Raw genomic sequence first — 27,996 nt, forward strand, 5'->3', positions numbered from 1 at the left:
ATTGTGGGCCTACCAACTATGAACCCCACCAAAATTCTGACCTCCCCTTTGAAAGTAGAGGGAGAGAGAGGCGCGTTGTCAGTAAACTCCGTGTAATCTAAGAGTATAATCGAGTCAAATCAAATTTAAATATTTACGTATTTAAGTTCGAGTTCGAAATCGAGATCGACTCTGTAACTCTTTACTTGAGCTCGTCGAGCCCTTCAAATGGAGACTTGAGCTCGACTCGCATATTACTCGGGCTGATTCGAGCACCTATATTTTTTTTTTATTTTCCCGTCAATATTGATTTCAAATTAGTTCCAAGCCAAATGGAACTCAAATCAGATGATTTCAAGCCAAATTCAAACCGAAGTCTATGATTTTAATAACCAAAGTTCAACAAATTCATAAAACAAATACCATGAACAAATATGTGAACTATAAAGCAAGTAATACAACACAAATATCTAAAGAAAAAATACTAATCCGATCAAATAAAGTTGAAAAATACAAATCCGCCCTTCAATCGGAGATCCCTAAAACAACAAAGTTGAAAAAACAAATAAAGCTTCAATCTTGTAGCCTTCAACAATCAATACCCATCACTTTGGGATACAAGATCTGAGAAGCCAAAGTTTTAGGAACTAGAAAAAAAAAATTGATTAAAGAAGAAGTTAAAATGCCATCAGACATGAAAATGAAGAATATGAAAAGAAAGAGTGGTCATATGGAATGGATGAAGGGGAAAAATAATTAAAGAAGAAAAATGAGAATTTTTGTATAAAAGACATACTCGTGAAGAAGAAATAGTTGTATTTGGATAGAGTATTATTTGAAATAATTACTATAGCACTTTTTGTTATTTGATGTATGTGAGATAAAAAGTGGTTGGGAACATAAAAAGTTGAATTGAGAAATGTGTTTATGATGCAAGCGAAATATTATATATTTCTCTTCACAAATCCACATGTTATGAGTAATATTATAAATGCATATATGTTTAGTATATTTAATACATACGCTCAATTAAACTCGTGAGTACTATAACTTATTATTTTGGAGCTCCATCGAACGCGATAAAATCGAGTCGAGTGGAACATTTTTCGAATTGAATATCGAGTGGCTTGCTAGTAGGTTTGGTTCACTTACACCCCCTAGTATGGCTTGTAGTCCCTATCCAGCTCTGCAAAATCCAGAACAATGGGCCAACAGCAACTTCACAATTCGTACGTGTGGGAATTCTTTATTTACATATATGTACGTAGTTGTATTCTGAATGCAATTGAATTGCAATTGAATGATTAAAAGTTTTGATGTGTTAAAATGTTATTATGTTGCATATCAACGGAGAAGGTTTTTGTCTGGTGGGTAAAACCAAAACACTTAAAGAGTTAGAAATTTTGAATTTAAATTCCTACCCCTTCCCACTTCTTTAATTACACCCGTCCTTTACTAGAAAAAAAAAATATTATATATCTACGAGACATTCGTTGATATAATTAATTCCTTGATCCCTCTACACCTATGGCTTTGTGTGCTGAGGCAACCATTTGAGACTACGTTCTTGCAATGCAATCCTTCTCTTTCCACTGCAACTCTTAAATTGGACTCCCATCTTCTTGTGTCCGAGGAGGGGGAAAAAATTTGCAAATTTAGGTTTTCGGTTGCTGTTGTCCCTCTGCAATTTGCATCGCTAAATAGAACCTCACAAATCCAGAACGTCTACGGTTACGGGTGCAACTATAGACAATTTTTACAAAATTCAACAGCCGTAATCAATCAACCCGGAAATAAAACCAGACATCGCACCTGCCTTCAATTAATAACATAGTAGTAGTAGTACTGGCTAGTTCGAATTCAGCCAAACTTGCCAGATTATTGTAGCTGGGCGTGTCAATGGACAACAAACAAAGGGAGGGATGAGAACGAAAGGCCAGCGGTCCAGTCGGCAATCATTGTTCGTCATTCACGACCGTCAATAAGTACACTACTGCCTTTCGACGTTCTTTCTAATTAATTGGCGACGTTAATCATTCTGATAACTACCAATAACGAACGAGCCGTCTCTTTCTCCACGTGTACTGCTTTATTGGCGTTGACCGAGGGGGTCCGCACTTGGATAGATCCCCATCCATTGCAGCTGTCAAATAAAATATGTACTACTAGGTAACCAGTGCCAATTCACGAGTCAAAAAAATGGACCCCATTGCCTGTATTATTATCCACCCAGCCTCAAACCATAGACTTATTGGATTGCAGTTTCGCGTAGAAAAATTTTTACGTTTTTTATGAATATATTTTTTTTATCTGACATACATCAATAATAGACTCGCCTGTGTTGCCGATTATACAATCGGAGGAGTTGAAACAAGTCGTCAAGGTCTGGGAGTTGTAATGGAAAGATGAGCTTTGCATGCTTAGATGTTCTCTGGGAAAAACGAAGGCCCGCAGATGATCATCAGAGACTGTCAGAGTTCTGCCGCAGTTTAATCTGGAGGCCCATCATCTAAGTTAGTGCGCTGCTCATTTTTGTTGGGCTTTAATAAAATGGGCTCTCAGGTCATGGGGTCGTAAGATCCTTCCGGATTCTTCGCAACAATCAAATGTCCACAAGCGTATAAATTTTTTTTAACAAAAAAAAAAAAAAAGGAAAAAGGAAATTGCAGGGTGTCCAATCAAACTAACGTATGCTAGTAGGTAACGCGATGGCAAATAGTAATAATCAAAAAGCGACCCCCACAAATGAGTTTATACTAATGAGTGTAGTGGTTAGTATACACTACTAATTAATATATAGGCCGTGTTTGGACGATGCCCGATAGCAATTGTGGTCCGCCAAGGAAAGAGATTTGTCTCGAGCATAACATTATGGTTAGGACTAAAAAAAAGGAGCTACTTTTAAACATTAAAAAAAGGGAAAATCGTCCAAAACGTCCCTCACATTTTATAAAATGACTTTTTTCGTCCCTCACTTTTAAAAGTGTAATTTTATGTCCCTTAAATATTCACATCGGTCAAATTTAATTCCTAACTAGGTTTCCAATCATTTTTTGGTCGGAATCCATCATGTGCAAGGCACATGATTATTTTTGAAGGGTGAATTTGTCAAATTATATTTTACATAATCTAATATATAGTCCTCCACATTTTACAAAACAAATTTTTTCGTCCCTTACATTTTATAAAATGATTTTTTCATCCCTCACATTTCACAAAATGAATTTCTCCATCCCTCACATTTCAAAAAATGAATATTTCCATCCCTCACTAATTATGTGTGTAAGGGAAACCCTAAAAAAAAAACATGTGTGTAAATACAATTTGTTTAAACACATGTATATGTCTATTTGATTTTGCTTAATAATACGAATAGTATAAATATATGTATGTGTCTTTTTGATTTCACTTAACAATATAAATACCATATATTATATGTGATCATTTGATTTCATCTAGTATTAGCTAGTAAAAAATTTTGCATTCATTGTCAAGTTGCCCAATGAAGCTATTTTCGGTCAAAATACAATAATAATATGCAAATTAAGATTCTATTGGTAAATATTAGTCATAATCATACAAAAAGAGAAGATAGCCCACAAGTTGGGTCCAATTACATAATTAGTAAGAAATGAAAAATTCATTTTTTGAAATGTGAGGGATGAAGAAATTCATTTTGTGAAATGTGAGGGATGAAAAAAATCATTTTATAAAATGTGAGGGACGAAAAAATTTATTTTATAAAATGTGGAGGACTATAGATCAGATTATGTAAAATAAAATTTGACAAATTTACCCTTCAAAAATGATCACGTGCCTTGCACATGATGGATTCCTGCAAAAAAATGATCGGAAACCTAGTTAGGGACTAAATTTGACCGATGTGAATATGTAAGGGATATAAAATTACACTTTTAAAAGTAAGGGACGAAAAAAATTATTTTACAAAATGTGAGAGACGTTTTGAACGATTTTCCCTTAAAAAAAGGGAGGGCGGAAATGGGCGAGCTTAGTGGATCAAGACGTTAGGCCACGAACAACGGACATGCTATTGTCCAGCCTTTCCAATGCAAGGCAGGGCCCACTTTTCTCGCCGAATGCATGTTAGCACATTTGTTATTTTGACGGGAAACACTTGGGATTCTCGGTGACATGTTTTCTATGCCAATTTAATGTTACCTATAGTATTGCGCCAAGTGTCATGTTATTATTTACATTTGTGTTAAACCAAATCAAGTTAAATTATTAGAAAATTAAAGTGTAAATAATAACAAGATACTTGGCGCAATACTATAGGTGACATTGGATTGGCATAGAAAATATGCCACCGAGATCCCAAGTGAGAAGCTGGATGGCTATTTGACTGTAACAAGTAGAAGAAGAAGATTCCTCATATAAAGTTCAAAAAAAAGGCGTGGAATCTTGCCTACTGTTAGTATGCGACGATGCAAGTAAGTAATGCATCTTGTCCATTTCTGGGTGTTGCAACATGTACTTGAGAAGGACCAAATGGGCACGTAACATATCATACAAAAGTGTTCCGGCGTTGAAGTTGACTTGTATTGTGTCTCTCTTCGAATTCATTCATGGCAAGCGTAAGGCTGACTCCATCATCGCTCCGATGGTTTTGGTTTGCCAAGTTTTAATTTAAAGATGGGTCAAAGTGGACAGCTTTGTTACATCTCCGAAGCTGGACGAATAACTCGGACAACTAACAGCAACATGTCTCCTTCGATGAAGTCGCTCGCTCTGTCAATATATATATATGTGTGTGTGTTCCCCAGCCAGAACCAGTTAACAAGCGTGTGAAACCATGACAAATACTAGCTAGTTGTGGTTCGTATTCTGCTGGCAAGAAATTGAAAGGGATTACGAATTCTGCTTGATCGATCAGACAGACCAGATTTAAGGTCAAAGGAGTGCACACGTACCCAACCAAAAAATAAATAAATAAATAAAATAGAGAGCGAGAGCAAAAGAATTAGTAATAAAACTGATGAATAGTAAAAGTAAGTAGTTAGGTCGATGCATGGATTTTACAAGCCGATGCAATTTCTGGAGGTGGTAATTCCTCCGTCCACCACAAGATTGTGGCCGCTTACATATCTAGATTCATCACTGGCCAGATAGAGAGCAGCCTCCGCAATATCCGAAGTCCTCAGCGTCGCACCTTTCAAATTTGCCAAACCTCTCACCATCTCCTCCGCTTTTTCCACAGCTTCTCTGGCCGTCGTATTACTACTGCTCATCATCGTGGCCGCCGCAGCATCTTCATCATCCTCATCCTCATCGTCATCGTCATCGATATGGGAGTTCCTCCAGGCATTGATCAGCATCCGGGTGGCCACCCCAAACGGCGAAATGCAATTTACCCTGATCCCGTACTTTCCCAACTCGCAAGCGGCGTTCTTAGTCAGCCCGACGATGGCGTGCTTGGAGGCGGTGTAAGAATGGGGGCCCAGGCCCCCCAGGACGCTGGCAACGCTTGCGGTCGAGATGATGCAGCCGGTTCCCCTGGGAATCATCGCCCGGGCCGCGTGTTTCATTCCCAGGGCCACTCCTCGAACGTTGACCCCCATGATTCGATCAAATTCCTCGGCGTCAAAATCCACGATGCTCTTCTTGTGCTTGGCCTGGCTTCCCAGAACCCCGGCATTGTTGAACATTATGTCCAGCCTTCCGAAACCTGAAACCGTGGACTGGATTAACTTCTCCACGTCTCCCTCCGAGCTGACGTCGCAGTGAACATAGGTGACGCCATGAGGAGACAATGAGGCGGCCAGCGCATGCCCAAGAACGTCCTCCACGTCCCCGATCACCACCTTAGCCCCGTGTCTTGCAAACAGTCTCACAGTTGCTTCGCCGATGCCCCTGGCTCCACCCGTCACTACTGCTACCTTCCCTTCCAACCTGTGATCCATTTTATGATTCATTCATTTATATATGTACATATCTATGTACGAACTAAGGAGGGGTGGTTAATTCTTTTGAAAACCATTATTGATTAAACTCAATCAACTTAATTGCTAAATTTCATGTCACGAAATGAGTTATCATCATCGTACGATGCATGGTGAATGTAAATGCAATTACTAGCTAGCTAGTAGCATGAGTGAGCGACGAGAGGGACATGCATGGGATTAATTTAAGGCACATAAATGACGAGTTACATATATATAGCAGTACCTTCGGGTAGTGAAAGGAGCAGCGGTGCTCTCTTTGTTCATCAGTGGCAAGTTTTTCTGATCAGGCACCACTTGGGCAGGCATGATCGCCAGATGAGAGACGAAGACGACGAAATCAAAAGGAGATTATTTATAAGCAGGGCGAGCTAGCGCAAAATGGATATATATCTATATTGGGTGCAGTAGGTAAATGGGAGGAAGAAGATCAGAGAATTTATAGGGCGGAAGAGAAGAATGCGAGGGATAGTATTAAACTTAAAGCAAGCAAGTGGGGAGGGAAGGGTGGTGGTGGGTGGGTGCCCCGCTTCAGTTCAGTTCAGGAGGATTCAGGCTTTGCGTTGCGTGGGGCAGCCAACCTAGCACTACTGGTGCTAGAGTGCAACAGGCAAGTTAATTAGTGGTAGCAGCAAGTACTAGTCTTATATATAATAATAATAATCATCGTCCCAATCAACATTCTGATGATTCCCATTTCCATCTTCCCACAGAGACTGACTAATTTACGCTTTTTGGCTTGGGGTTGGGAATTGGGATTCCCCCCACGACTACTCTTGACACTGCCTTCCGTCTTTTAAGTTTTAACATTCCTTCTCCTTTCAATTTCAATGCCACCCTTGTGGGAGAGAAAAAATTTCAATGCCACCCTTGTGACTTCACTGTTCTCCGCTTTTTCTGTCTATTCTTTGCCAAATATAATTGTATGCCTACAAATACACATACACACACACACACACAAGCACATATGCGTATGTATAATCCAGGGCTTTTCCTGGATTATAATAGTAATTTGCGATTGTCTAAAATGTGGTAAAGTTTTTGTCAGCTATTCTTTCCAACCCCCTCTTTTTTGGGGTACTCGTGACTCGGGTCAATCTTCTAGATCAATGCTCCGTGCATCTTGAATTAATTTTCTGTTGCAGGTTGCAATGATTTTTTTACTCCAGGGTTTGGAGTCTTGTGGATTGGGGTCTCCATTTGTGGTTTTGTCGTTCGTTGATTATTCATGCTGCCGACTGATTTGGGAATATATAGATATATATATATGTATATATATATCTATATATCTATAATTACATGCGGAACCGAGTCGGCGTTATCCAAAAATGTCCTGTATCAATTACTGCGCCTATTATTACACGTATTCTATTTAGCACAAACAATACCTTTTTCTTTCTCCTAAATAAATTATTTCTACACACACACACACATATATATATATATATATTCCGTGATCTATTGTATAACATATACCAACATTCTCATTCAATTTCTTTTTCGAAGATGAAGTAGCATTTCATATTGATAACGTTCTAATCTGCATTTCACCAATCAACATATATGCGTGTGCGTGTAACTTTCAAGGCAGTCGAACTGGTCTCACTGAAGGTTAGCACACCCGAAATCTAGTATTCGAGCCTTATCACAAAAAATAGGGAATAACCTAACAATTTGAATAAGAATTGGGGCCTGAAGTGGGGTTACGTTTTTTTTTTTACCAAAAAAAAAAATATATATATATATATATATATATATATATATATATACACACACACACATGAGTGTGCGTGTCAACTGTCAAACATAAACAAGTGAACGAGATTTGCGTATCTTTTCAGCAAATATTATTATACCATTAACTCGCCATTCTCAAGGATTACATAAATCTATATATAATTTGCGAATGGTTGACTGCGACACTTAATGTGGTCAACAGTAAGTAATCGATATTTATCGTGTGAATTTAGAGTAGGATCTACTTTGCCTCTTGTACTATAAAATATGGACAAATAAGACAACTGTACTGAATTTTTTAATCCCCTAAATAAATTACTTAAATTTGGGGTTGATAGTCCGAATCTTCTTTTGTACAGGTGAGAGTGACTGATTGCCAGCAGGGTTTCTTCTCATTTCATATACCAGCACAATAATATATTCCATGAAGCTTCAGCAGCTGAGACCCTGAGGGGGTTAAAAAAAAAAAAGAGCACAAACCAAAAATTATTGCACTAATTAGCTGATCACGTAAGAAAAATAAAAGCTAAATAGAGGAATGATAGACACCCTAACTATTAATTTTTGTAATAAACCTGATATAATCTAATCCAATTTTTGTCCCCGTATAGTACAGGCGTTTCCGTTTGTTTTTGACCGCCAAGAGTCTTTGTTGTTGTTGGAATCCAAAAGTCATATCCCTAACATTCTTGTGCTCACACCTCACGTACCAAGTTGAAACAGGGGTTCAAATTAAATGTCAAAAAGTAGGTCGACGCCAATCAAATCTTCAACCTTGATTTTGGATACGCTGGAAGTAGAACTACCGTAATTGTAACAAGTTTGAATCACATATTCAAACTTGGAAACGTGGTCAGGTTTCCAAAGTTTGAACGAGCTTTCTGAACTAGCCCATGAATAATATGTAATTACTTCTGTAACACGCTAGTCTACGCTCTACAGGGGGTTGCCACTTGTCAGTCTACACTCTTTGGAGTGGAGTAGCTAGTATCGTACCAAGAGCCGCCTAACCCATAATTGATTTTACGCCGAGTCTCCGGGCACAATTAACATCGTCGTGTTTCTTTTTTTATTTTTTATTTTCTCGCCGCACATTAACATCCAATAGCTTTTGTGTGCAAACTGCAGTATTTAGTTCTGAGTTCTGACCACATTATTCAGGCATATTTTTAAATATTAAAATCACTTGGATGATCGATGATGGAAAGTCGGAATTAAAATGTTGCATATTGTTGATCCGTTGATGGAAAGTCGGAACTTTATCTTTTTGTTGTAGTTTCTGTAGCCTGGGAGTCCGCGAGAAATTTTATGCATGTTTTATTACGTTTCAAACGTCTCCTCTCCTCTCTTTTAACTAACCTGAGATTCGCCCTGGTGAGCAGCTCGTTTGATCACGACGATCCCTTGAAAGTCGTTGTCCAGCTCTCTCATCCGGGGTCCCAGCGATTATCGTATTCGGGGAGAAATAGTCTCTCCTCTCCGACTGGACTGGAGTGGGATTAGTCGGACTCCATAAAAATTGACTCGGACACCCGCTCCGTCGACAAAAAAAAAAAAAAAAAAAACCTGAGATTTACTGTGATGCAAACCAAGTAAATTGTAATGTCACAATGATATTTATATATCTATTAATGACAGGCAGGATGCTTGGTCTTTCCCTCATTTTGCTAGTAAGCACTTGTAGAGTGCTCGGGCAAGAAACTAAGAACAGCCGCTCGGGCAAGAAACTAAGAACTACCGTAATTGTAACAAGTTTGAATCACATATTCAAACTTGGAAACGTGGTCAGGTTTCCAAAGTTTGAACGAGCTTTCTGAACTAGCCCATGAATAATATGTAATTACTTCTGTAACACGCTAGTCTACGCTCTACAGGGGGTTGCCACTTGTCAGTCTACACTCTTTGGAGTGGAGTAGCTAGTATCGTACCAAGAGCCGCCTAACCCATAATTGATTTTACGCCGAGTCTCCGGGCACAATTAACATCGTCGTGTTTCTTTTTTTATTTTTTATTTTCTCGCCGCACATTAACATCCAATAGCTTTTGTGTGCAAACTGCAGTATTTAGTTCTGAGTTCTGACCACATTATTCAGGCATATTTTTAAATATTAAAATCACTTGGATGATCGATGATGGAAAGTCGGAATTAAAATGTTGCATATTGTTGATCCGTTGATGGAAAGTCGGAACTTTATCTTTTTGTTGTAGTTTCTGTAGCCTGGGAGTCCGCGAGAAATTTTATGCATGTTTTATTACGTTTCAAACGTCTCCTCTCCTCTCTTTTAACTAACCTGAGATTCGCCCTGGTGAGCAGCTCGTTTGATCACGACGATCCCTTGAAAGTCGTTGTCCAGCTCTCTCATCCGGGGTCCCAGCGATTATCGTATTCGGGGAGAAATAGTCTCTCCTCTCCGACTGGACTGGAGTGGGATTAGTCGGACTCCATAAAAATTGACTCGGACACCCGCTCCGTCGACAAAAAAAAAAAAAAAAAAAACCTGAGATTTACTGTGATGCAAACCAAGTAAATTGTAATGTCACAATGATATTTATATATCTATTAATGACAGGCAGGATGCTTGGTCTTTCCCTCATTTTGCTAGTAAGCACTTGTAGAGTGCTCGGGCAAGAAACTAAGAACAGCCGCTCGGGCAAGAAACTAAGAACTACCGTAATTGTAACAAGTTTGAATCACATATTCAAACTTGGAAACGTGGTCAGGTTTCCAAAGTTTGAACGAGCTTTCTGAACTAGCCCATGAATAATATGTAATTACTTCTGTAACACGCTAGTCTACGCTCTACAGGGGGTTGCCACTTGTCAGTCTACACTCTTTGGAGTGGAGTAGCTAGTATCGTACCAAGAGCCGCCTAACCCATAATTGATTTTACGCCGAGTCTCCGGGCACAATTAACATCGTCGTGTTTCTTTTTTTATTTTTTATTTTCTCGCCGCACATTAACATCCAATAGCTTTTGTGTGCAAACTGCAGTATTTAGTTCTGAGTTCTGACCACATTATTCAGGCATATTTTTAAATATTAAAATCACTTGGATGATCGATGATGGAAAGTCGGAATTAAAATGTTGCATATTGTTGATTCGTTGATGGAAAGTCGGAACTTTATCTTTTTGTTGTAGTTTCTGTAGCCTGGGAGTCCGCGAGAAATTTTATGCATGTTTTATTACGTTTCAAACGTCTCCTCTCCTCTCTTTTAACTAACCTGAGATTCGCCCTGGTGAGCAGCTCATTTGATCACGACGATCCCTTGAAAGTCGTTGTCCAGCTCTCTCATCCGGGGTCCCAGCGATTATCGTATTCGGGGAGAAATAGTCTCTCCTCTCCGACTGGACTGGAGTGGGATTAGTCGGACTCCATAAAAATTGACTCGGACACCCGCTCCGTCGACAAAAAAAAAAAAAAAAAAACCTGAGATTTACTGTGATGCAAACCAAGTAAATTGTAATGTCACAATGATATTTATATATCTATTAATGACAGGCAGGATGCTTGGTCTTTCCCTCATTTTGCTAGTAAGCACTTGTAGAGTGCTCGGGCAAGAAACTAAGAACAGCCGCTCGGGCAAGAAACTAAGAACTACCGTAATTGTAACAAGTTTGAATCACATATTCAAACTTGGAAACGTGGTCAGGTTTCCAAAGTTTGAACGAGCTTTCTGAACTAGCCCATGAATAATATGTAATTACTTCTGTAACACGCTAGTCTACGCTCTACAGGGGGTTGCCACTTGTCAGTCTACACTCTTTGGAGTGGAGTAGCTAGTATCGTACCAAGAGCCGCCTAACCCATAATTGATTTTACGCCGAGTCTCCGGGCACAATTAACATCGTCGTGTTTCTTTTTTTATTTTTTATTTTCTCGCCGCACATTAACATCCAATAGCTTTTGTGTGCAAACTGCAGTATTTAGTTCTGAGTTCTGACCACATTATTCAGGCATATTTTTAAATATTAAAATCACTTGGATGATCGATGATGGAAAGTCGGAATTAAAATGTTGCATATTGTTGATCCGTTGATGGAAAGTCGGAACTTTATCTTTTTGTTGTAGTTTCTGTAGCCTGGGAGTCCGCGAGAAATTTTATGCATGTTTTATTACGTTTCAAACGTCTCCTCTCCTCTCTTTTAACTAACCTGAGATTCGCCCTGGTGAGCAGCTCGTTTGATCACGACGATCCCTTGAAAGTCGTTGTCCAGCTCTCTCATCCGGGGTCCCAGCGATTATCGTATTCGGGGAGAAATAGTCTCTCCTCTCCGACTGGACTGGAGTGGGATTAGTCGGACTCCATAAAAATTGACTCGGACACCCGCTCCGTCGACAAAAAAAAAAAAAAAAAAAACCTGAGATTTACTGTGATGCAAACCAAGTAAATTGTAATGTCACAATGATATTTATATATCTATTAATGACAGGCAGGATGCTTGGTCTTTCCCTCATTTTGCTAGTAAGCACTTGTAGAGTGCTCGGGCAAGAAACTAAGAACAGCCGCTCGGGCAAGAAACTAAGAACTACCGTAATTGTAACAAGTTTGAATCACATATTCAAACTTGGAAACGTGGTCAGGTTTCTAAAGTTTGAACGAGCTTTCTGAACTAGCCCATGAATAATATGTAATTACTTCTGTAACACGCTAGTCTACGCTCTACAGGGGGTTGCCACTTGTCAGTCTACACTCTTTGGAGTGGAGTAGCTAGTATCGTACCAAGAGCCGCCTAACCCATAATTGATTTTACGCCGAGTCTCCGGGCACAATTAACATCGTCGTGTTTCTTTTTTTATTTTTTATTTTCTCGCCGCACATTAACATCCAATAGCTTTTGTGTGCAAACTGCAGTATTTAGTTCTGAGTTCTGACCACATTATTCAGGCATATTTTTAAATATTAAAATCACTTGGATGATCGATGATGGAAAGTCGGAATTAAAATGTTGCATATTGTTGATCCGTTGATGGAAAGTCGGAACTTTATCTTTTTGTTGTAGTTTCTGTAGCCTGGGAGTCCGCGAGAAATTTTATGCATGTTTTATTACGTTTCAAACGTCTCCTCTCCTCTCTTTTAACTAACCTGAGATTCGCCCTGGTGAGCAGCTCGTTTGATCACGACGATCCCTTGAAAGTCGTTGTCCAGCTCTCTCATCCGGGGTCCCAGCGATTATCGTATTCGGGGAGAAATAGTCTCTCCTCTCCGACTGGACTGGAGTGGGATTAGTCGGACTCCATAAAAATTGACTCGGACACCCGCTCCGTCGACAAAAAAAAAAAAAAAAAAAACCTGAGATTTACTGTGATGCAAACCAAGTAAATTGTAATGTCACAATGATATTTATATATCTATTAATGACAGGCAGGATGCTTGGTCTTTCCCTCATTTTGCTAGTAAGCACTTGTAGAGTGCTCGGGCAAGAAACTAAGAACAGCCGCTCGGGCAAGAAACTAAGAACTACCGTAATTGTAACAAGTTTGAATCACATATTCAAACTTGGAAACGTGGTCAGGTTTCCAAAGTTTGAACGAGCTTTCTGAACTAGCCCATGAATAATATGTAATTACTTCTGTAACACGCTAGTCTACGCTCTACAGGGGGTTGCCACTTGTCAGTCTACACTCTTTGGAGTGGAGTAGCTAGTATCGTACCAAGAGCCGCCTAACCCATAATTGATTTTACGCCGAGTCTCCGGGCACAATTAACATCGTCGTGTTTCTTTTTTTATTTTTTATTTTCTCGCCGCACATTAACATCCAATAGCTTTTGTGTGCAAACTGCAGTATTTAGTTCTGAGTTCTGACCACATTATTCAGGCATATTTTTAAATATTAAAATCACTTGGATGATCGATGATGGAAAGTCGGAATTAAAATGTTGCATATTGTTGATCCGTTGATGGAAAGTCGGAACTTTATCTTTTTGTTGTAGTTTCTGTAGCCTGGGAGTCCGCGAGAAATTTTATGCATGTTTTATTACGTTTCAAACGTCTCCTCTCCTCTCTTTGAACTAACCTGAGATTCGCCCTGGTGAGCAGCTCGTTTGATCACGACGATCCCTTGAAAGTCGTTGTCCAGCTCTCTCATCCGGGGTCCCAGCGATTATCGTATTCGGGGAGAAATAGTCTCTCCTCTCCGACTGGACTGGAGTGGGATTAGTCGGACTCCATAAAAATTGACTCGGACACCCGCTCCGTCGACAAAAAAAAAAAAAAAAAAAACCTGAGATTTACTGTGATGCAAACCAAGTAAATTGTAATGTCACAATGATATTTATATATCTATTAATGACAGGCAGGATGCTTGGTCTTTCCCTCATTTTGCTAGTAAGCACTTGTAGAGTGCTCGGGCAAGAAACTAAGAACAGCCGCTCGGGCAAGAAACTAAGAACTCCCGTAATTGTAACAAGTTTGAATCACATATTCAAACTTGGAAACGTGGTCAGGTTTCCAAAGTTTGAACGAGCTTTCTGAACTAGCCCATGAATAATATGTAATTACTTCTGTAACACGCTAGTCTACGCTCTACAGGGGGTTGCCACTTGTCAGTCTACACTCTTTGGAGTGGAGTAGCTAGTATCGTACCAAGAGCCGCCTAACCCATAATTGATTTTACGCCGAGTCTCCGGGCACAATTAACATCGTCGTGTTTCTTTTTTTATTTTTTATTTTCTCGCCGCACATTAACATCCAATAGCTTTTGTGTGCAAACTGCAGTATTTAGTTCTGAGTTCTGACCACATTATTCAGGCATATTTTTAAATATTAAAATCACTTGGATGATCGATGATGGAAAGTCGGAATTAAAATGTTGCATATTGTTGATCCGTTGATGGAAAGTCGGAACTTTATCTTTTTGTTGTAGTTTCTGTAGCCTGGGAGTCCGCGAGAAATTTTATGCATGTTTTATTACGTTTCAAACGTCTCCTCTCCTCTCTTTTAACTAACCTGAGATTCGCCCTGGTGAGCAGCTCGTTTGATCACGACGATCCCTTGAAAGTCGTTGTCCAGCTCTCTCATCCGGGGTCCCAGCGATTATCGTATTCGGGGAGAAATAGTCTCTCCTCTCCGACTGGACTGGAGTGGGATTAGTCGGACTCCATAAAAATTGACTCGGACACCCGCTCCGTCGACAAAAAAAAAAAAAAAAAAAACCTGAGATTTACTGTGATGCAAACCAAGTAAATTGTAATGTCACAATGATATTTATATATCTATTAATGACAGGCAGGATGCTTGGTCTTTCCCTCATTTTGCTAGTAAGCACTTGTAGAGTGCTCGGGCAAGAAACTAAGAACAGCCGCTCGGTGCATGGTCCTTAACCAGGGTCGTGCATGGTCCTCAACCACGGGCGAGAGACTTTTAGATGACCCTAACGACGTATGTCTGGGTCTGGCCGTTTTCCACTATCGCTCTTTTTTTTTTTTTTGGGCGTGATTGTGTATGTTCTTTTCGTTTTTTCCTTAATTCCAGAAGACGTTTACCATTTTTTGGAGAGGGATGAGTTATGTGACCAATTACTTTCTTCTTTTTGCTATTACAATCTATTTATTACTTTTAGTCTTCTTAAACTTATTATTTATTTGTTTCTATATTTTTAATTTTCGTTATTTGACGTAATAATAATCATAAAATCTACGAAAGTGACAAATTATATGTTATCTATGTGCATAAAATATTCATATATTACTTAAATCAATACATCTAGAGTTTAGAATAAATTAGTTTTAAATAAAAATAGTAAAAAATTCAAAATTTAAATCATAATAACATAGTGGTTGCTCAACCATATATAATAAAAAAATAAATAAGATATTAGTTACTTGTTTTAGACATATTCTTTTAAATATTAAGTAATTTGAAGTTCTAGTTTGCTAATATCTTTTTAGACAGCCAAATTGATAGTGACACACATTTTTTGATTGTGAAAGGTATACATCATTTTTATGCTATATAGATTGCCTTCAATTTCCTTTATTTTTTTTTATTTTTTGTTCTTCGTTCAAGTGAGCTGCTCTATCCATAATCATTTAAATCAATAGAACAATCATGAAATAATAAATAAAAGATAGCTACAACATCGTAATAAAAATAATAATAAGTAAAAAGAAAGTAGTGGAAAAGAAAAGGCAAAGAAATGAACAAAAAAACAAAATACAAAAGTAAGGGCACTTTTGTCTTAAAATATCAGAAAGTGGGGTGGGGGTGCACAAAGCTTATTTTATGAGTTCAGGGGACAAAGCGTAACTGGGAATAAATTTAGAGGGATTTAGTGCACTTGACCTGAGAAATAATAACTAAAAAAATAGTCATATGAATATCAAATGAAACTTCTATTTTGGTTCACTTTAAATAGCAATTGGAGCTTTGCAAGTATTATAAATGACCAACCAATCAATTACTTTTAGTTGGCTACCAAGATTTACTGGAAATTTGACCAGCGGATGCAAAAAACATTCGTTTGGTTCGATTGTAGTTCAATCCCCTCTGAATTTTCCTTTGGCTCATTTGGCCCGTCCCCTCTCCTTTATTATAGAATAGGAGTAGGAATAAGTATACAATAGGAAGCTATTGTGGCAGAAAAAAAAAATATTTTAAATGACCAAAATGGCCTATATGGGCTGGTTTTCCACAGGTTCGGATACTGCATTCTCCGCTGGCGAACGGGCTAAAGTACTTGCTCAAAGGGTCCTAGCATTGGCCCTATGCCAGATATTTTGTGGATAGCCCAAGCTCAAACAAATGATTATGGGTAGTCGTTTCATTTTTTACAAACTGTTTCGGTACATTTTGGTTCTTTTTTTGCTCTGTGCTGTTGCGTATGTAAGGAACAACAACTGCAAATGCATGCAAAACTTGAAGCAAATATCTCACTGCAAGGAGTGACTTTGGTCTGGTGTAACAACTAGTAATAAGTAAGGAAGTATTTGGTTTCGCAATAGCAATTGGAATAATGAACCCTACATACGGCCACGAGTTTTTTGACATTTGCGTAACTCGTTTGGTCTGGAATTTGAACGTGTTTCATTGTGCTAATAAGATAAGGATTAATTTTATATACATTCACGGTGTATACACTTTATCATTAGATGCATGACACGTAATTTGAATCTGAATTTTAATTTTGTATATGTGTTACGCACCCAACCGTGATAGGCATACACTGGTGGCAGTGTATGGAAGATTAACTCATAAGATAATTAATTTGAAACTCAATTAACAAGTGAAGAATGATAGGGGTGAAAATTTCACTTTTATTTTCATTGGATGATTCCTGTGGCGGCACATCAAATAATAAATACGAGTGGCCGTAACTTTGCACGAAAACAGGGGAATGAGGATGATGTTTCTACGGTCGTTTGTTGAAAAAAAAAAAAAAAAAGAGCATGATGTTTCTATGGCAAAAAATACGGATGCTGGTTGTAGAAGCAAAGGGGCCGTCCACACGAAGGCGACTGTGTTTCGACGTGGAATTCAGGTATGTTTGTTTGTAGGCCCAACGATGCACTTCCGGGCGCAATAGAGCTAACACACCACACGTAATGATGACTTCGCGAGTAAATAACACTAAACTAAAAGAGCCTCTTCAGAAATTCATATGTTACGTTTGTAAACGAATCCAGCTCAAGTTTCAAGGACTCCACCGGCTCAAGTTATAAATACTCCCTCCGTCCCACTTTGATAGTCTTGTTTTTCTTTTTCGTCTGTCCAAAATTGTAGTCCACTTTCCCATTAAAAAATGTAGTAATCTTTTAAATTATTTAAAATACCCTTATTAAATATCTTGTTATTAATACATTATTATTAAATACTAACCCACTACATTCAATATATTGAGTTTTTCTAATACTAACCCATTAGCTGTAACTGATATTAATTGGCACTTTTCGTGATTAGCATAAGGGTATTTTAGGAAATTATTAATCTAAATTTATGTTTCCAACCAAATTAATTACACTTTCTTAATCTGTGTGAAAAAAAAAACCAAAACTAACAAAACGGGACGGAGGGAGTACTACAGTATAAAAAAGTTCCGTTTATAAAAAAGGACTCCACTCCAGCATTTGTCCGTTGAATAACATATAAAAATAAAGACAAATTTTATAAGAGGTTAAAGGAATATACACATACACCATTGCAGCACCATCTCTAAAGTCTTTTCTAGATTTTTTTTTTTAATTATTAGTAGTATAATTGAAGAACGAATCTCAAATCGTGGCTGGTGGCCAACCTGAACAAAGATTTGAAATAGTTGAATTTTGTAGCATAAGCATAAGTTGAGATTTGGTGGGCGTGGTTCCGATTGGCAGTTGCCACTTAACCCTGGACTGGAGTCCCCCAAACCAAACCAAAAAAGAAAAAAAAAGAACGGCAGCCTTTAAAGCAAAGATTAAATGATTAAATCCACAAACATACTATATAGTAGTTCAGCAGGATCATTGTAACCGTCACTGGAAGCAGAGAAATGTTGCTGGCATTTCTTCGCCAATGCTAATAATGATAATAATACTAAGAGAAACAAGAAAGCACAGTCCGTCCGCCCATAATTAACCTTCTTTTCCAATGTATAATCGAGTAATTCTTCATTTTTCATAACAGACAATAAGAGAATATAAACGCGCTGGCCACGATGTCCACCGCACGTGTATGGCCGTCGATTCATCATATTTGTTGGACTGCTCACTTTCCTTCTTGTTACCACTAGTAAAATGTGCAAAATTCTACCAGTATGTTGTAAAATTAAGAATCAATCCGTCTGGTACCTCTCTCTGTCTCCCACCCCGCTATAGAATTATTACAGTAAAACCTCTACAAATTAATAGTAAATTTAGAACAGTACAGAATCTATTAATTCAAAGTCAATAAATTATTAATTAATTGAGTATGCTCACAATTCAAGAAAACACTAATTTAATTAACTAAGTATTTATTTTATTTTATAAAAATATGAATTATTCTGTCAATAAAAAAAAAACTAAAAATATAAGGAATATAAACTAATCCATGTCTACCTGATTTTTTTCATTTGTAAGTATAATTCATTCTATTAATATGTTCAACGTACAAATATGTTAACTGATGTCATTATTATATTATCAATAGGTCCAAAGCACTCAAGAATGCTAGGGCCTGTTTAGAGGGGTGGAGCTTCCGGTGTTAAAAGACTTTCAGTAAAAACTCGAATTTGGTCCTTTTAGAACAGCGGTTGTGATTTAAAAATAAAGCATTAAATTTCATCATTTTATCCCATGTTATGAACTAAATAAAGAGATAAATGCATTTAAAAATTTTTAAATTACACATTATCCAATATAATAAGTACTTATTAAACTATAGTATTTCAAAACAATATATTTAGAAGCATTTAAGTATTTGATAAGTACTTTTATTAAAAACTCTATTAGAAAAGTATTTTTTTAGTAAGTTATCGTAACTTCAAACGAGTCCTAAAATGATAAATGTCCATCGCCATTTATTACAGGATTAATTTTTTTATGCATACTAGCAGCTTTAGCTTTAGTTGTATGTCATATGTGCATGATTTGAATTTAAAATTTGAACTCATGTTATGTTATATGACATAAATCTGCATACACTAACATTATATAAAAAAAATTATCCTTCATTAAATGTATACGATAATGATAACAAGCATGATAAAATGTTTTAAAGTATGTGTGACAAAAGAAAGCACTCAAAGAAATTTAAATTAAAAAAACAATAATATATAATTTTGGTAAATTATTGTTACATGGAAGAAAGCACTCAAAGCAATTTAAATTAAAAAAACAACAGTATCAAAATTATTAATGTAACTTCTTAGTTAAGTTGAATCCAAAAAATTATTCATTTTTTAATTACATCTTTTATCTTATATATTTATTTTCCAAAAATTATCACAAATAAATATTCAAGCACAGTAATTATTAATGTTATTATTATTTAATAAAATTTATATTCTCCTTCTTCGTTCACCTGACTCATCCTCCAGCTGCTGTTAAGTGTTAGACGACAGCTAAAGGGAGGCAGCATATATAATCGCTGGATGGTGGATATGCGGTGGACGATTGAAATGTAGTTTTGGCAAATTGAGGAGAGAGAAAGCGAAGTGAAGAATCCAGCGTTTGAGGGATAATCTGAATTAGGGTTTGACAGGCAGCAGAAATGCCGCTGAGTAGGTATCAGCTCAGGAACGAGTACAGCTTGGCTGATCCAGACCTCTATAGAGCTGCCGATAAGGATGATCCTGAGGCTTTACTTGAGGGCGTCGCCATGGCTGGTCTCGTCGGCGTCCTCCGCCAGCTTGGCGACCTTGCTGAGTCAGTACTTAATTCCCCTGTCTCCTATCTTCCCTTTTGCTTTTTTCCTTCTCCAATTTCTACTCGCTTTGGACCAAATGCCGACGAATTTGGGCTACTTCTATGCTGACTTCCTGATTTCTACGGAGTAAGCTGGCGGTGTTCGCCACAGCTGTCCATTTGAGATCTGTACCGAACTTCCAACTTTTTGAATTGCGCATAATTTACTTGCTGAATTTTGGAATTCCGGTTATTCTGACAATCGATTGTAATGCAGGTTGTTTTAGATTGTGTGTACACGAGATTCTGCTAATTGGTTTGACCACAACATTGAAAATCAAACGATAGAGTTTGGACTAAATTACTCTGGTTTTCCAGTATTCAGGGGCCTTGAATTCTTTTTCAATTCTTTGTTGACCATCTTAATATAGCTAAATGTCATGTTCTGATGGTCTAGTTATACATGTTTAGGAAATGATACGGTTTTTCACTCAAATGAATATGACTCAATACTCCAGAATGTTAGAAAATGGTGTTGTTACATTCTTGCCAAGCAGTCTGGCTGACATGCAAAATAGCCACCATCTTGTTCCACTCTTCTATTCGATAGAGCTAACTCAGCACTGCAATTCTATACCAGTACTCGTGTCTTGGATTTGGTATGGGAGCTTGGTTTTAGATTGTTTATCATGCTGAAATGCTCAGATACCAAGGTGTTAGGTGTCTGGAATAGCTGGAAGAGTATATGTGGTGCCCAGTTCTTAACCTGCTTGCCTCTGTGTATAGAGAGTTTTGGGTTCTGAATATGTGGGATAGCTTGCATACGATAAATGTTGTAATGGGATTTTTTTCCTGTCTGGGTCCTTTTCTCTGATTAGTGAGAATTTCTCCCTTGTTTTTGCTTATTGCGAGCTTAATTTGATATGTAAAAAAACCAAATTTGGTATACAACTGCTGCATACGATGTCCTTCATCGACATTATCATGATTGGAATTCTTCATGAATATAGGACACTACTTCATATGCTTCTTTGGCTTCTATGTGTTAAATCCGAAGATGACGTCTAGTACACCGGATGCATGAGAATAGCTCAATCATCTTTTATCTGCAGAATGGTGAAATTTATTGATGTTATTAATGCAAACACTAGTTTAGGTTCAAATTGAGGATTACTGTTAATTGATAATAGTTGATTTGTGGAAAATTTTCCATGTTAGGCAATGGTAATCCGATTTTTCTTAGAAATTTTTGCAAACAAGTAAGATCAGCATGTGTATTGCATCTGACATCCATAAACCTCTCTTTATTTCTAGTGCACTTTAAGCTTAAATCAAGGATTTGAGTGTGGAAAGTGGTTCTGCATAAGGAATCATCAACTTTGACTTTATTAGAAAGTAAGAAGAGTGTCACGCTTCATAATGTGGCAGCACAAGCCCATTTGAACTGTCTATTCCTCAGACTTTATTGTTATAATTCTCAATGTATATGGTGGTATTGTCCTAGTTTACCAATTGTTCTAGAGTTTCAAGGTGGTTTCTGCTTTTAATTTATTTTCAACTGTGATTTCTGAAGGTTTGCGGCTGAGATATTCCATGATTTGCATGAAGAAGTAATGGCAACTGCTTCAAGGGGTCATAGCCTGATGGTTCGTGTTCAACAGCTAGAGGCAGAAGTTCCTAGAATTGAGAAGGCATTCCTTTCCCAGACTATTCACTCGTCATTTTACTATAATGCTGGTTAGAACACTCTCTCGAAGCATTTTATTAATTGAATGTGCTCCCGGCAATCTTCTGTTTGTTGCTGTTTCACAATCATCTATGTATTATGGTCTTTCTATTAGCACATTTTCAAATTTTGGCCAAATTAAACTGCATTGACTGCATTGCATAGAAAATGGTTGAGCTTGTTTACATGTGATAATGCCTTCGTGAGTTGCATTTCACCCTACGGATTGAGATGAGCTAGATTTAGAGGAGGTGTTATACATAGTCTGAGCAGTTGATCAGTGGATATTAGAATCACCCCTAACTTTAATGTATGAACTAGTAACTCATTGAGCATTCTGTGTGAATGTGCTGTTTGGCATTCTGTTGTTTTTGTAAATTAGCATAACATACTGCTTGCTTTGTAGCGATAATGTGGACTTTTACTTATGGTGCAGGCATGGACTGGCATCCTAACACGCACATGGATCAAAATCTGATCACACGAGGAGACTTACCTCGGTTTATAATGGACTCTTATGAGGAGTGCAGGGGTCCTCCTCGTTTATTCCTTCTGGACAAGTATAACATTGTTTTATCTAATTTGAGTAGCATTACTTTTCCTAGAAGAGACAAACCTCCTAACAGAAAGAATTTGATCTGTTCCAAGGTTTGATGTTGCCGGTGCTGGAGCATGTTTAAAACGCTACACTGATCCATCAGTCTTTAAAGTGGAGGCATCATACTCTGGAATCACTAGTGCAGATGTTCTTAGAGAAAAGAAAGCTCGTAAAGCAAAGGTAGCTCATCAAAAACCATGATGGTTGTTGCCTTACTTCTTCTTTGATTCCCATTTCCTTTCTCCACTCCCTTCTGGAAATGTTGAACTTGTGCGTTTAGTCAGAAGCAGTTGGAATTTTTGGCCAATTTTCTTAACAACTTTCAGTTTTTGTAATTTGTAAGTGTACCAATCCTTGCAGAAGAAAGGTTCTCGTTGGAGGAATGGAGAAACTCCAGAGAGTTTACCAACATCACATGCAAAGTGAGACTTACTGATGTTCCTTATTAATTATGTTTATGATATCCTCTATCCCTCAGTCTCCCTTTTTCAAAATCTTTTTGGGGGCCTTGTGATATCAGGTAGCATGATGTTTTTCCATTTAATTTGACACAGACTTCATCAGTTGTTTATGGAGGAGCGTATTGAAAATGGCACAATTGATTCTGCCCGTCGGGTTAAATTGAAAAGAAGGCTGAATGGATTTCCATTTGACATTAGATCTGGGAAAAGCTACATGGAGAAGTTTCTCAGGTCTCCTTCGCCAGAGCATGAAGAGGTTCATGAAATTCCTGTTGATTCATCACCTTTGGCTTTGCCATATAATAATGTTTATGAATCTGCATTTGAAATAGTCGAAATCAGTACAGTGAGTCCTGAGAAAGAGTCAAAGCAGACAATGAGCAGCCCGTCCTCTTCATCTTCAACTGGGAAGGGGACTACACCAGCATCGGCCATCCATGAACTGAATGAGGTCCCCTGTCCCAGTCCCAATGGAATTTCTGAGGTGTCAAAGTCAAAGTCTGCTGTAGAAGCAAATTACATTTCCTCTACTCTTCATAAGGGATTAACTGCAATGGAGGTATCAGTGGATGGAGGAATTAAAAAGGAAGAAAGTGGAGGTGACTATCAATCTGATGATGCTGCAAGTGAGATAGAGAATTATATGGATGCACTCGCTACCATGGACTCAGAAATGGATACAGACTCTGAGTTGAGATCCAAGAACGATTTGCTCAACTTGAATAGCAGAAGGCAGGCATCAAATTCAGATATGGATGGGGAACAGGTTCATGCCCATTTTTCTGATTCGCTATCAATGGGAAATTCCAGCTTATCTGATGAAGGCAATAGCTCATCCAAGAAAGATTTATCTAGCTTTTCCTATTCTGATTCTCATAGTACTTCTGCTGAAAACACACCTTCAGAGGGTGAAGTTTCTTCTAATACTTTTACATCTACAGAAATCCATGCAAGTGAGGATTTACCAACTCAGCAATCCATTGGGGGAGGACATGTGTCCCAGCCTCTAGGAGGTGCTGCTTCTGATGGTTCCTTCACTGAGCCAGTTGAAATCCCTGGTAACAGTTCTGAGCCTGGTGATCTGACTGCTCCTTCAGACTCAGCTCCTGTTGATAAGAATGAAGAAGCAGTTGTAAAACAGATTGCCTCAATGGGTCCTGAAATAGATGAGATGGTACCAAAACTCAGCATGGACCCACCCTTAATTTCCAGCGATGACTGGCTACAAGAGGGAGACTACTCGTCCCAACAGATGTCTGGTGATAATCAGCATCTAGATGAGTTTGAGAATGAGAATGTCAATAAAGCTAAGAACCTAGGTAACAGTTCCGAGCCTGGAGATCTAGCTGCTCCTTCAGATTCAGCTCCTGTTGATGAGAATGAAGCAGCAGTTGTAAAACAGATTGCCTCAATGGGTCCTGAAATAGATGAGATGGTACCAAAACTCAGCATGGACCCACCCTTAATTTCCAGCGATGACTGGCTACAAGAGGGAGACTACTCGTCCCGACAGATGTCTGGTGATAATCAGCATCTAGATGAGTTTGAGAATGAGAATGTCAATAAAGCTAAGAACCTAGGCTGCACATCTCATCTGCCTGTTCAATCCATTTCGAGAGATGGCTACCTATTCGAAGTGTCAGCTGAAAATAAGTTTGATGATAAGTTAGAGGACGAGGACAGAAATCAGCAGGATGATTTAGCTTCTACCGCTGATTGCCTTGTTGCTCACCATGCCATGGATGACAATCCATTTCTCTTATCCTCTGAAACCCAGCCTCTGGACAAGTTACATGATGAGGATGGCCCAAATTCGAGAGATGATTCATCTAATGCTTTCAATCCTTTGGATGCTGTTTTGCAGAATAGAGATGATTTGTCACCCAAAATGTCATATGAGAAACTGCGACTAGATGACTCTGGTGTTGAGAATCCAAATTTTGTTCTGGATGCCCCTGTTTTTGCATCTGATACTATTGATGCTGCCACTGAGAAGAAGATAACTGAAAATTTGCTGGAGAATGTGCCTCAAAGCGGTGATCCGCAAGATAATTTGGTAGCAGATTCTGTAGAAAACCAGATAGGTCCACAAAATTTAGTGATGACACTTACAGGAGAGCAATCTATTGATGCAATTAGCATGGAAGTAGAAACTCACTGCTCCAAGGTAGAACCTGTTGACAGAGATTCTGAAATAGATGATGCAGTTCCATCAGCTGGGGGAAAAGCTGACAATTTAATCTTCAAAGAAGACATTCCCGTAATTTGTGAATCTTTGGAATCTTTTGTTTCAGGAACAATAGGTGAAATTCCACCACTTGGGCTATCAGAAGAAAGAACTTCGTACCTTAGAGAGGAATATTTTGATCAGCCCTCAAATCTAGGAGATGGTGCAGTAATGGACAAAGCCACCTCTGACCCTGATTTAGTAGAAATGGATACTACATCAGAGCCATCACTCATGGCTGGCGATGATGTACACTTAGATGAGATTGCTCGTGAACCTTTAAATGTTCCCGCTACTTTTTCTAGTCATGATAATCATGCTGTTGAGGATGACGATGATGGTTCATCTGTTGATCCCAAAAAATTTCATGAGGGACCCCTCCCTGGTATTGGAAATGAGCATAATGGATTGGAAACTGAGGCATTTTGGTTGGATACACCTGGAAAATCAGATATCGCAGAGGATGTATGCCATCAGAAATATGCTTCACCAGATTTAAACAGTTTGTGCAACATTGTAACTGATGAAGATACAGGGTCACAAGCGTGTGATGATGCATCTGATACATATATTGTTTCAGAAGCCAGAAGTAGTCTAAATCCTGGTGATGCTCCAACATGTCAATCATCTGTTGAACAGAATGAACAGGAACTGCATCTCAAAGAAAAGTTTGACATACAAGTGCAAGAATATGAACAGAAATTGTTTAGTGAAGGTCAGGCCAATTCGGAGTTGTTCAATCAGTTGCAGCAGAAACATTACTCAAATCAAGATGATCAAGTGGGAGCTTCTGATACTTTTGCGGAATCTTTGCTGGTAAACATTCCTAGTCAACTGTCAACGTCAAAGCTCTTACCACAGGGCAACAATATGATCGAAGTGAGTGAACACCTGTTAGATCCATCAAGTTCAATAGCTTTGGGCTCTTCTCTGCTTTCAAATTCAAGTCAGATCTACGTGGAAGAAATGCCTCCCTTGCCGCCCCTTCCTCCTGTTCAATGGAGGATGGGAAAGCTTCAATATGCTAACCAAACCCTTGAGAGAATGTCAGCAGAACGCACTGCAACTGCCTTTCCACCGCCATTGCAATGTATATCTGATCAGGAAGCTCAACCGTTGGTTCCATTTTCGCCACCATCAGCTTCAGCATGTGAGATGTCAATGCCTATGTCAGAAGAGCTGATAACTATTACTAATCCATTCTTGTCGCAAGTACAAGCTGTGGTTCATGATGGAGATTCGAAAGATGATGTCCTCCCTCAAGAAGTGATCGGGTGCACAAGTACATCATTACAATTGCCTGAATCACATGGTGGAATGCTGCAAAATGATTGCCAGGCTGGAGAGGGAGAAAAAGTCCCGACCACTTTGGATTCCTCCCATGCATCTGTCATGGATGCAGCTTCCGCTGATGCTTTGGAATTGTCACACCAAGAAGTTGTCAAACCTCTCAATGAAATGGCCCCAGAAAAAAGTTTAAAGGACATGGAGCTTTGTCAGCACTCTGCTTATTCAGATGACAATGTCATGACTTGTAGTACAACTGAATTACCTTCAGATGTAGCAAACAAGCATGCCATGCCAACTTCAGAGGAAAAATTATCATGGCCAACTAGTGAAGATGGCAAACTGCATGGAGTTCAACCAATGAAGCTGCCGAGACCTCGAAATCCTTTAATAGATGCTGTTGCTGCTCATGACAAGAGCAAAGTTCGTATCTGAGTGCTATTCTTTCTTTCTGACTGCTGTATATCAGCTTGGTTCATTCATGTTATCTAACAATTTGAATTGTTGCAGTTAAGGAAAGTAACAGAGCGATTTAGACCTCAGATACAGAAGGAAGATGAAAGAGATTCACTGCTGGAACAGATAAGGGCCAAGGTGAAAATAATGTTTGGGATCTTCTTTGTTCTCTGAATATATATCTTGATTTAGTTTACGTAATGACTGGATCCGTTGGATGTTGCAGTCTTTCAACCTGAAACCTGCAGTTGTGACAAGACCTAGTATTCAGGGTCCTAAAACTAATTTGAAGGTTGCTGCAATCCTGGAGAAAGCAAAAACAATACGCCAGGTTGGTCGGTCCGTCATTCTGTCTGTTGTGTGTGTGTCTCTCTCTCAGGCTTATATTTGCATTAATGAATGTGTTTCTTGCAGGCTTTTGCTGGAAGTGATGAGGATGATGATGATAGCTGGAGTGATTCATGAAGTCTTGCGCAAGTTTCATACGGATAACCTGGCAATTTCCCATCATCCATGTGATGCATATGCAGTATATCTGCGCTGCAACAATTCTTTGTTGCTTTGTGGAATAGCGTGGAGGGCATAGGGAACTCCTCTTCCTCGAAAAGAATCCTTGCCATTTGCGGCTTGTGCCTTTCTGTTGGGGTCTTACTCCTTTAATACATACAAACATGCATATACTCTCTCTCTCCCCCTCTCATATAGCAATAGGAGCTAAATATATTTAGTTTTAGCTTGCAAGTGCTTTATCAATCGAGTCCAGTGTAGATATTATCACGATTGATCTTACCGATTTTGTGTAACGAGGTACCACTTTCGTTTCTGTATACAGTTTGTTTCGCTAGCTCCTGGAGAAGTTGTGGTGTAATTGTTGAATTCAATTACTTGTGCATATATGTAACCATTTTATGCTTTTGCGCGTACATGGTGAAAGGATTTCATCTGATAAATATCCCTGTACTAGTTTGGTAGAAGGTTTCAGGTTTGAAAAATTCTGTTGAAGACCTGGAATTTATGCTTGTAAGGAAATTTGTGCAGATTGAACGATCACAGGTTGGACTGTTTTGCCAGTTTGAGCCATTTGAAGGTCCAGACTGCGTCATTCTAAAAATCAAGCTGAGGGGTGGTGATTTAAATGAAACATGTAATTGTTAACGAAGGTACGGTAAGTAGAGCACCTTGTGTTTTTATAGCTGAAGACAAGCGGGTACAGTGCTTGGTGCTCCGTGTAGCACTTTTTGAAGCTCTAGATTTAGGGTGCGTT

The 27,996-nt window shown here is 38.5% G+C and overlaps 2 protein-coding genes across 3 annotated transcripts; one reads left to right on the top strand and one right to left on the bottom strand.

The window, feature by feature from the left end:
- Window positions 1-4,960: 4,960 nt before the first annotated feature.
- Window positions 4,961-6,638, bottom strand: LOC113691789 (short-chain dehydrogenase reductase 2a). Its single transcript, XM_027210085.2, has 2 exons — window positions 6,166-6,638; window positions 4,961-5,889 (listed from the first exon to the last, which is right to left on the bottom strand). The coding sequence occupies exons 1-2, from the start codon at window positions 6,246-6,248 to the stop codon at window positions 5,016-5,018; spliced, it is 957 nt and encodes a 318-aa protein (XP_027065886.1). The 5' UTR covers window positions 6,249-6,638; the 3' UTR covers window positions 4,961-5,015.
- Window positions 6,639-19,656: 13,018 nt separating this feature from the next.
- On the top strand, window positions 19,657-27,655 carry LOC113691731 (protein SCAR2). Of its 2 annotated transcripts, XM_072051822.1 has the most exons (10): window positions 19,657-19,998; window positions 21,551-21,714; window positions 22,140-22,263; window positions 22,352-22,481; window positions 22,662-22,723; window positions 22,856-23,586; window positions 23,704-26,699; window positions 26,787-26,870; window positions 26,959-27,063; window positions 27,147-27,655. In XM_072051822.1, the coding sequence occupies exons 1-10, from the start codon at window positions 19,844-19,846 to the stop codon at window positions 27,195-27,197; spliced, it is 4,602 nt and encodes a 1,533-aa protein (XP_071907923.1). In that variant the 5' UTR covers window positions 19,657-19,843; the 3' UTR covers window positions 27,198-27,655. The 2 variants fall into 2 exon arrangements, with proteins under 2 accessions (XP_071907923.1, XP_027065819.1); XM_027210018.2 differs by having other exon boundaries at window positions 19,662-19,998; window positions 22,856-26,699.
- The last annotated feature ends 341 nt before the right edge of the window (window positions 27,656-27,996 follow it).

This window comes from Coffea arabica, chromosome 6c (genome assembly GCF_036785885.1).
Source record: "Coffea arabica cultivar ET-39 chromosome 6c, Coffea Arabica ET-39 HiFi, whole genome shotgun sequence".
Classification (NCBI taxonomy): domain Eukaryota; kingdom Viridiplantae; phylum Streptophyta; class Magnoliopsida; order Gentianales; family Rubiaceae; genus Coffea; species Coffea arabica.